The sequence below is a fragment of the Atractosteus spatula genome, chromosome 6 (genome assembly GCF_055471065.1).
Source record: "Atractosteus spatula isolate fAtrSpa1 chromosome 6, fAtrSpa1.hap1, whole genome shotgun sequence".
In the NCBI taxonomy this organism is placed as follows: domain Eukaryota; kingdom Metazoa; phylum Chordata; class Actinopteri; order Semionotiformes; family Lepisosteidae; genus Atractosteus; species Atractosteus spatula.
The window spans coordinates 19,328,794-19,339,390 of record NC_142711.1 but is presented as its reverse complement, the minus strand read 5'-3'; the positions used below and the strand labels follow the sequence as shown (position 1 = coordinate 19,339,390).

Below are 10,597 nucleotides of genomic sequence, written 5' to 3'. Positions count from 1 at the left end.
TGCTGGCCCCACTAACACCTCTTCCAGCAGCAGCCTTAGCTTTCCCAGGAGTCTCCCCTCCAGGTACTGACCAGGCTCCCTCCTGCTGAGCTCCAGGGGGCTGCCAGCTGGGAGCTGCAGGGTGATATGGCTGCTGGCTGCTGCTGGTGTGGAAAAGTACAAACAAAGAGCAAATCTAAGTGCAGATGAACACTTTGACACAGAAATGGGGCTGGATCGGGCACACCATGAGGAGACCAACAGCCAGCGCCACCAGGCAAGCCCTGATTTGAGCTCACAGGAGAAGAGCAAACCTGGAAGACCAAGACACAGCTGGAGAAGAACAGTGGAGGCCAAACCTCAAGAGACCATGACAACGACCAGAGCCCCGTCGAGCTGCCAGAAATCACGAGAGAGCAGAAGGGTTTAAGGAGAAGACCGGAGTGTTCCCAGGATGTGCCGCAGAGGTGCGAGACTAGGCTGGACGCACTCATGTCCTGACAGGGGAGGGGCCGGCAGAAGGTGGGCTGGACATCCGATCATCTGATAAGGCAGGACTGATGCTCCAGTGTTTCTTTCTCTCTGCAGGGTGATCTGGAAATGACCAACATCCTCAGGCAGTGAGGCTAAGAGATGATAGTTTGGCCGAGTGAGATTGACATATCAGGAGGGCGGCCATAACTGTATCTCAACCTGTGGAGCTGAAGAAACAGGACACTGGGAGCGAGTTCCACCTGCCTACAGAACCGACACCACTGCTGAGCTGTTCCATGGAGGACTGGGAGATTATTCGACAGAACAGAAAGACTTTCATTGCACTAACACCACTATTAAACAGCTCCAGTACTGGGTCTCACTAATTTTACTAACCTTATAAATAATTACAAACTTACATAAGCTACTGTTTACAATTAATCGTACACAACAGTTTGTTTTGTCTTCTGCTCTTTGTGTATTGCTTGAGCATAATGCTTAAAGAGTGTTTTAAAGTGACTGGCGCTGACGCAATCACAGCAGTGAACGGCTGCAGAACAGAAACAGTGCTGGCCAAATGACACACCCAGTGCAAAGTGCACAAAAGTCACTTAAAGCATTTATTGACGTTGTAAAAAAGCAAATAACACAGTCAAAACCGTATAACTTACCATCTGATGAATAGCTCTTTACATCGGTCACTTAAAAATGACACTGAACACGCATCTTCAGAATCACAAGCAACTACGGCTCCCTGCACTCTTACTGCACGTGCTCTGTGACAGTGTGACCAGATTAAAATGGGAAGATTTTAGTACTTTAACTGTAAACCAATGTGCTCCCCTTTCACATCAGTGAGCCTTGAGAGGAAGATCTGGGGGAGGAATGATTTGATTTACCAATGAAAAACATTTGCACAAAATACTTACTGCACTGTATTTTCCACCTAAAGACAGAAATAAGATCCATCACTAAGCATATAGTAAGAAAACAAGTGAGTTTGCTGTTTATTCAGCGTTCTGCTGTGTTTTCATCAACATCACGCAGGATGGTTTCCCCAGCACTGCAGCAAGGGAGGGTGCTGCCTGATCCATTCCAGACAGCTCCTGACCAGCTGCCCTCACTGCTCCCAGTAGTGGCATGAGGTCACACGGATGTTTCCCTCTCCAGGACGAAGGGAACTCCCAGACGGGGTTAGGGACCGGAGAGCAGGGAGGGAGGAGGTGTGGGGGGGGGGGGGGCCTCAAACCTCTCTCTCCCTTCACATGACTGGAGGAGGGCAATATTGTCCCATATCACCACATCGTATAGCACGTCAAGCAACATGATCAAGCGTGGGGGGGGGGGTGTAAGGCCCAGCTGAGGGGATTGGAGCCAGAACACCATCTCCTGAGAAAGCTGCGCGCACAGTCATATTCACGCCTCTTAACAGGCTTAACTGTTGCCCGGTGACCAATAATGTTGCTCCCTTTGGTCATACCGAACCCAGCTCCATGCTCACATGCAGATACACGTGGCACCACATTCATCCCTCTCGCTGCATTATCTTAGAAAGTTCCAACATGCTTGACCATTCACAGTACAGCGTCTACAGTGACGCTATGTAGGCCAAAACAGGACCATGATGCCACCTCAGCTCCTTCACTCCGTCGCTGTTTCTTTCAGAGGGAGCCCTGGAGAGCTGCTTCACTCGGAGGTGCTGTCATAAGAACACCGGGTCAATTGCAGCAGTACTGACTATTGACGCTTGAAAATACGGCATAGTCTGCAGCACTAGCGGCCCGGGTTCCCCACAGACGTATGGCCTTGTTTGCAAGCACTACTTCAACACATGCAGCCTCCTGTTCAGCAGTGAAACCCTTGCTCTGGCCTCCAGACAGGGCCGGCGCTACAGGGGGGTACAATGGGTGCAGCTGCACTCGGGCCCAGATCGAAAGGGGGGGGGCCCGTTGCTAACGTCATTAAAATGCCAGCTTTTTTTTTTAGAAAAGACCATCCGTAAAATTAAACAAACGAGAGTTTGTACATCAGGGGCAGGGAATGTAGTGTGTTATCCAACAGCAATACTGGGGTGATGCGCTGGCTCTGTGGTTAAGGATCTGTGCCTGTGGCTGGAAGGTTGCCAGTTCGTATCCCGCAGCTGGCAGAGGAATCCTACTCCATTGGGCCCCTGAGCAAGGCCCTTAAGCCCAGCTGCTCCAGGGGTGCTGTATAAATGACTGACCCTGCGCTCTGACCCCCAGCTTCTCTCCCTGTCTGTGTGTCTCATGGAGAGCAAGCTGGGGTATGGGAAAAGACACATTCCTAATGCAAGAAATTGTATATGGCCAATAAAGTGATTTTATTAGTCTGGCATATTTTAAAGTAAAACACGATGATCTATTGGAAAACACGGCTGTGCGGATGGTTTGTAATTGGTCACTGGCGCGTTCTTTCCAGAAGATGCAGAATTGGATAACCAGGCCCGTTCCCCTGCAAGACTGAGCAACAGACAAGCTTACGTTTAGCGAAGCTGTGTTCGTTAGCGAGCACAAATGAAAGCAATCCAGAAATGTAACTCGGGCAGCGAGAAACGCAAAGAGTGAACTTTTTCAATTGCTTACTGGACACTGTCATCAGTGAGACAGAAGGACGTTTTTCTTTCTTGAGCGAATTTGGACGTCTTTTTGGCTTTCTGTTTGACACAAAACATACCGGAGATAATTGAACTGAAGCCTGCGACGAACTTGCCTTGTGTTTAGGAGCCATTCATGGTGGAGATTTGGCAACTGAATTAAAGTTTGTCTCATCTGCTCCCCAATGAAGTCAACACTCCGTCTAAAGTACTGCAGCATTGGGTCAACAAAGATATGAAATCCACATTTCCAAACACAGTCAAGTGTTTCTAAGAATTCCAGTTGCTGACGCCGGTGCTGAACAGTCGTTTAGCAAACTGAACTTGGTCAAAACGTATCTAGGGTCCACCAGACTGTCAGCTCTAGGGAACAGCACCGCAAGACGGGTGGATTTCAGTGATATCATCGCTGAGTTTGCTCCGACGAGTCAATTGTAAACTTTGAAATAACTAGTTACTAAGTATCTAGTTCAGTCTGTGAGCCTGTAGCCCGTTGGAATTCTGCTCTCTTGCTCTGTGTGCGCTGGCGGAGGGAGAAGGAAGCCGGGGGGGGGGGTTTGTATGTACTTGCACCGGGGCCTTGCCTCCAGAGCAGGGCTCTCTGTCAGTTCTGCAGGAAGGCTGGCTCCATAGATATTGGAAGAGACCCCGTATGTGTGTTCTTGTGCACTGAAGTTGTACATGACCTCGTGCCGGTTCTTGGGGCTGAATGAGTGAAACTGGCCTGCGCACGGTGGCCAGCCTGACACACTAAAAGACTGGGATTGATCACATGGTGAACAGCGGTTGCCTGTATTTCACTTGGCACCTCAACTCTCTGCTCTCTGGGCACCCCTCCGAGCAGCTCGTGGTTCCCCTCTTCCTCCATGACCACCTGCAACGATGAACTGAATAATCATTTAACAATTCGAGAAAGGTGTAACGGGGTGTAACCCAAGTGATGGTAACTATCATGAACTGGGAGCAAATGCCTGTGTTTTGTATGTCCAAATATTTTTTGTGATTTTTTTTTTTTAAAGTGTTTTGTGATTTCCATTGTGTTGTCCAGCGTTGTCTTTACAGTTTGGCCCAGGAGGGGCTCGGCGTGTGGATTTTGTATGGAAGCCATTATAAACAATGTACTGTTTTGCTAAAATGTTTGTGTTTCGCTCATTTGGGTTTTGGGTGACGAGGTGAGCCGCAGTTGCAGTCAAGATGTCTTAGCAATCAAGAAGAACTCTGACTCTGTGGCGCCTCCCTGGGAAACCACAGAGCCATTTCGTTCTCAGTCCTGAGTATAGGGGGTATTGCACAGGTGCTGAATGTGTGTCCTTGTATCAGATTAAGCTTTTTAACTGCAGTGGACTGGCGTCCCGTTCAGGGTGTATTCTGTGCCTGTTGCGTGCTGGGATAGGATCTGGCTCCCCTGCGACCCTTCATTGAAAGGAGCGTTTAGAAAATGGATGGATCAAGCTTTTTAACACCTGAAAGAACATTTTAGAAGGCCTCAAATGGAAAGCTGCCATAAATAAGCCTGTGATTAAGAATTTAGCTCGAGCAGAAATCAGTGGACTCGGGGCTCCCCAGCTCCAGGGTTGGGAACCCCTGGTGGAGGCTGGCTGACTGAGACTGGGGACACCAGTACAGCCTGACCAACCTGGGACCCCAAAGTTTCACTTCTTTCTTTCGTCATCTAGAAAGCCAAAATTCCTACAAAATACACATCCATCAGGATTAATTCTGACTTTACAACTATGACTGAAATTCTAGAAGAACAATTCCTGCAATTAAATACTACTACAGTGCCATCTAGTGGCCAACGTCCAGGAACTGCTCTCTGTAATATGTCACAGACTATAGTAGAGACTTAAACGGCACCCGTGAGAGGACGGCCTCCTCTTGTTTGTAAATGTAAGTATTTATTACCTGATTTTTTTGCTGGGTTGACTTTGACAGTGACTTTGAGGATTTTGAATATTTCTATCAAGACCCCTTGTAGTCTTCTTCAAGACTAAAGAGATTCAGTTCCTCGAGCCTGTCAGCACAGGGCACTCCTTTCACACTAAAGAGATTCTGTTCCTCCAGCCTGTCAGGGCAGGACACTCCCTTCAGACTAAAGAGACTCAGTTCCTTCAGCCTGTCAGTGTAAGACACTCCCTTCAGACTAAAGAGACTCAGTTCCTTCAGCCTGTCAGTGTGGGACACTCCCTTCAGACTAAAGAGACTCAGTTCCTTCAGCCTGTCAGTGTAAGACACTCCCTTCAGACTAAAGAGACTCAGTTCCTTCAGCCTGTCAGTGTAGGACACTCCCTTCAGACTAAAGTACCATCTTTTAACCCAGTTTCCCATTTTATATAGTTTGTTTTGTCTTAATTATCTGAGAAGTATCCTAATTTGGTATCATATGCAAACCTGACTCATTTACTAAGCACAGTGGTCCCTGTACACAACCCCAATTACATTATTGACACAACTTTCTGGGGAATTACATTTCAAATTAAATTCACACTGCACACAGAGGAGAGCACAACTCACAGATGTAAAAAGTGTGTTTACTGAGTTTAGTCCAGAGTGCTCTCTACACCACAGAAAGAGAGAGGAAAGATGACGGGGCTCTGTCTGCACGTCTCTTCATTTGTAGATGCGTCTCGGCTCGCTGAGAATCAGGCCCCCTTCTTTCAGGGCATCACGAAACTTTTGAACCTGAGAGAAAAACAGAGAGATAAAGGGAGAGGGGAGAATTTAGTGAAATGAACTGGTCTGTCTGGACACAGTAGGTAGAAAAGCTATGGATACTATAGTTTTCTCAGTGTCACCACAACGTGGATGGATTAACTAAGATGGGCCTGTTTGGTAGAGAGTACTACTGCATTGTAAGGCTCGACCTTGGCAGGTGGAGCACATCTACATTCTAGCTGTGAGTCCAGAGCCCTGACTGCTCCTGCACACTGCGGCCCCTCTGAACACATCTACATTCCAGCTGTGAGTCCAGAGCCCTGACTGCTCCTGCACACTGCTGCCCCTCTGAACACATCTACATTCCAGCTGTGAGTCCAGAGCCCTGACTGCTCCTGCACACTGCGGCCCCTCTGAACACATCTACATTCCAGCTGTGAGTCCAGAGCCCTGACTGCTCCTGCACACTGCGGCCCCTCTGAACACATCTACATTCCAGCTGCGAGTCCAGAGCCCTGACTGCTCCTGCACACTGCAGCCCCTCTGAACACATCTACATTCCAGCTCTGAGTCCAGAGCCCTGACTGCTCCTGCACACTGCGGCCCCTCTGAACACATCTACATTCCAGCTCTGAGTCCAGAGCCCTGACTGCTCCTACACACTGCGGCCCCTCTGAACACATCTACATTCCAGCTGTGAGTCCAGAGCCCTGACTGCTCCTGCACACTGCGGCCCCTCTGAACACATCTACATTCCAGCTCTGAGTCCAGAGCCCTGACTGCTCCTGCACACTGCTGCCCCTCTGAACACATCTACATTCCAGCTGTGAGTCCAGAGCCCTGACTGCTCCTGCACACTGCGGCCCCTCTGAACACATCTACATTCCAGCTGTGAGTCCAGAGCCCTGACTGCTCCTGCACACTGCGGCCCCTCTGAACACATCTACATTCCAGCTGTGAGTCCAGAGCCCTGACTGCTCCTGCACACTGCTGCCCCTCTGAACACATCTACATTCCAGCTCTGAGTCCAGAGCCCTGACTGCTCCTGCACACTGCGGCCCCTCTGAACACATCTACATTCCAGCTGTGAGTCCAGAGCCCTGACTGCTCCTGCACACTGCTGCCTGTTTCCCATCCATTTACTCTAAATCGCTGGGGGGGAGGGGCAGCAGATTTCTTTCACTCTCCCTACTGTTTCCCCCCCACCCACCCCAACAATCTCGGAGCACTCACGGACTGGGATCGGAACTCCCAGGGGATGGCGCGGAATGTCGCGTGCCGGATCCCGGCTTCCAGGCAGCGCTGGGCCAAGACCCGACCGATATTCTCGCAGGCCGAGACGCCGCGGGTGGGGCCCAGGTGCTTCTTCACGGCCCACTCCTGCGTGGAGGCGGAGACGACGGGGCGGGAGAGCGAGGCAGGGTCGCCGGACAGCACCTGGGCGGTGACGTGCTTCTGGGAGCGGGAGAGGACCACTCTGGGAGAGGCGGAGAGAGACAGAGCACACCCAGCTCTCAGCCGGACGCTGTACTTTCAACTGTACTTTCAAGGGGAACGGCTGTCCCCATTTCTCAGACCGGACATTAAAAATCTTGGCAACAAAATAAATTCATTGACGGTGCAGAAAGAAAAAAGACAAATTTCGAACTGAAGCACAGAACCATGACCTTTGTGAAAGTCCTGTAATTCGCCATGTTGTCACAAACTCGAGTTCAGCTGCGACGTGTTGTGGCCCTTCCTGCTCACTAGTCACTGTGAAGACTCACGTGACGTCACGTGCCAGAGAGAATAAGTACAGGTTAGGTGCAATAAGTGCAGCAGAAATGTTCCAGCGTGATCCGCATGCAGAGTTAACAAGTAGTATGTGTCAGCAAAACCGTCTCGAAGTCAAGAGCAGTAACTCTATTGGATTGCAAGAGATGTATTCACAAGCCTGCTTGTTTATGCTTATGTGTGGGGAGCGTTCTGGCGCACTATGGCTGCCGTCACATCATCCAGGTGGGGCTGCACATTGGTGGTGGTGGGGAGCCCCCACTAGCTGTGAGTGGAGTGTCCAGAAAAGCGCTATATAAGTGTAAGCAATTATTATTAATTATTATTATTATTATTATTTATAATTTAATAAGGCCGCATCATGTCACAGGACCTTTTTTCACCTCTGAATAGCAAACTGTGTCCCTACACATACCTGGGAATCTGGGTTTGTTGTGTGATGTAAATTAAGGGTTTAATTTTCTGGGTACATTTTACTTTTACTGCAGTTTCAAATGCACTCTTAAATACCGATTCTTTCTAACCCCAGAATAGAAGAATAGCCTTGCAGTTCCCCTTTGGTTCCACCTTCAGACCGTACCTGTGCCAGTGCTGTCTGGAGGGCCACACGGTGCGCCAGCCCCGGTCCTTCACTGCCAGGGCCAGCAGCTCCAGGTTGCGGGGATTCCTGTTAAGGAACTTCTCACTAACGACCTCGTTATCGTTGTCAAGAACAGCACTTTGAGAGGCGGGAGCAGCTATGCTTGACAACCGCACATCTGTAGAGACAAGAACAAAAAGAGGTTAATACACTCCAGTATATTAACACTGCACTGAGAGAGAGGGGTTAATACAGTCCAGACACACTGACTGGACACTACAGGACATTAACACTGCACTGTGAGAGAGGGGTTAATACAGTCCAGACACACTGACTGGACACTCCAGCACATTAACACTGAACTGAGAGAGAGGGGTTAATACAGTCCAGACACACTGACTGGACACTCCAGTACATTAACACTGCACTGAGGGAGAGGGGTTAATAAAAGGGTTGCAAGCGCAGACTTAATTTACACGATTTTATTACGATAGTGAAAACCTTACCAGGCTGAATTGACAAGTCCTTGAAGTTCTTGACACACGCCACCCGTGTCCGTACTCGACCAACAAAAACGCTAACATTCCTACCGATGTGTCCCAAAAGAGCCATACTTTGTCTGACTAAACAACTACAGTTCTCAGATCCACACAAACAAAATATTTTATTGACAGAACATTATAACACACGTGCATCTCTAAAACAGTAGCATTCTAATTCTTTCCTAGCCAGGGCGCCGCCATCTTGACTGCTGGAAAACAGCTCGTATTTCCGCTTCCGTCTGACGTCACTCTCGGGCAAAGAATGTATTGCGCATGACAACGGAGTGAGCCCCAGGGAAAGGAGTGAGAGACAATGTGTTGCAGAACACAGCCCCACTGGAGCAGCCCTGCCCCCTCAGCACAGTACTCCAGTACCCTGAGGACGTGAAAACCGTTAAGACCAGGAAACAGTACAAAGACTCCTGGATGAAAGAAAACCCAGAGACCCTCATTGCTGACTACTGCCAGGCAGGAGAAAAACACATAAAAACCAACCTGCTCTTTTTTACTGAGCATCCGAATGCCTGGCACACAGCTGTGTGTAAGAATTATACAAACACCACCAGAAGGGGCATCAGCAAAGGCAGGCAAATCTCCATAGGGGGCGACAGCGAGGTAGAAGACACTGTCCTGACTGTCAACACCTACCACAATGGTACAGTGATGATACAGGGCAGTGAGGCCGCTCTGGAGCTTTTCGAGGAAAAGTTCACAGACCTTAAAACACAGGCCGACCTGGAGAAACCTCCCCCAGAAACAGGAGAGAGACCCAGCAGCCTGATGCCCACAGCACCGGAGAGTTCAGCTCCACCTGTTTTAGAGCCCACAAACACAACCTCAGCCACAGAACAGCCCAGCAAGAGTGTAGCCCTCGGCAACACGGAAACACACCACCCGGACACACACAGCCCACACCAACCCCCCTGTGACCACAGCACAGCGCGCCTCCTGAGAGAGAAACTCTCTGCTCTGGAGCTGGACTTCACTGAGTTCAAGGAGCTGATGCTGGGGAGACTCACAGAGGGGCAGACAGCACAACAGCTAAGAGACGAGGTTAACAAACACAAGAATGAATGTAAAACCTCCAACAAACAGCTCAGGGCACAGATGGAGGAGCTGCTGCAGGACAACAGGAAGCTGCAGTCGGAAGTAGCAGAGCTGAGAGAGGAGCTGCAGCTCGCGGAGAGGACAAGCAAGACTCTCAAAGACCAGCTGAGGAAACTCACTACTTCCCACTGCAGCCCGGACTGCAACAGAACAGCCCTGAGACCCAGAACACACAACACACAACACCCACCCCCAACCCGCAAAGACACACCCACCTCCACACAACCTGACACCCCTACAACCCCCACCACCAACTCCCACTTACCCAGTACCCCCACCGTAGCAAACACCACACCCACTGCACCCCCCGGCACCCCAAATCCCCTCACAACTCCACTGCCCAAAAGCACATCCACCTTGCCGAACACTCAGGGTGACCCACACACACACCCGGCCCCACCCAACTCCTCCACCTCACACACTGCACCCCCCCAAGCAGCCGCCCGCCCGGCAGCACAGCGCCCCTCCAGCAGACTGGACACCAGAGGCAGACGCATGGAAGTAGCCCTTCTCATCGACTCCAACGGGAGGTACATCGATGAGCACAGGCTCTTCCCGGGATTACAAACAGCAAAGCTCTGGTGTCCGACGACAGAGAAGGCCCTGCAGCTGCTGTCCAGGTCGGTACTGGGAGCCCCTCAGCACATCATCATCCACACCGGCACCAACGACCTGAGGACCCAGAGGGAGCAGGTGGCCCAGTCCATCAGGAGAGTGGCAGAGAGGGCCATACAGGAGTTCCCTCGCGCCCGAATTGTCATCTCCACCCTGCTGCCGAGACAGGACGAGCAGCACCACACCATCCAGAGAATCAACGCCGAGATCTCACGGTGCTGCGCCCTGCTCCCAAACGTCTACCTGGCCCATCACTCC

The 10,597-nt window shown here is 50.5% G+C and overlaps 1 protein-coding gene across 1 annotated transcript; it reads right to left on the bottom strand.

Annotated features, from left to right (window-relative positions):
- Positions 1 to 5,584: 5,584 nt before the first annotated feature.
- On the bottom strand, positions 5,585 to 8,836 carry mrpl18 (mitochondrial ribosomal protein L18). Its single transcript, XM_088918767.1, has 4 exons — positions 8,582 to 8,836; positions 8,076 to 8,253; positions 6,956 to 7,199; positions 5,585 to 5,749 (listed from the first exon to the last, which is right to left on the bottom strand). Exons 1-4 carry the CDS (start codon positions 8,685 to 8,687, stop codon positions 5,678 to 5,680), a joined length of 600 nt encoding a protein of 199 aa, XP_088774893.1. The 5' UTR covers positions 8,688 to 8,836; the 3' UTR covers positions 5,585 to 5,677.
- Positions 8,837 to 10,597: the final 1,761 nt, after the last annotated feature.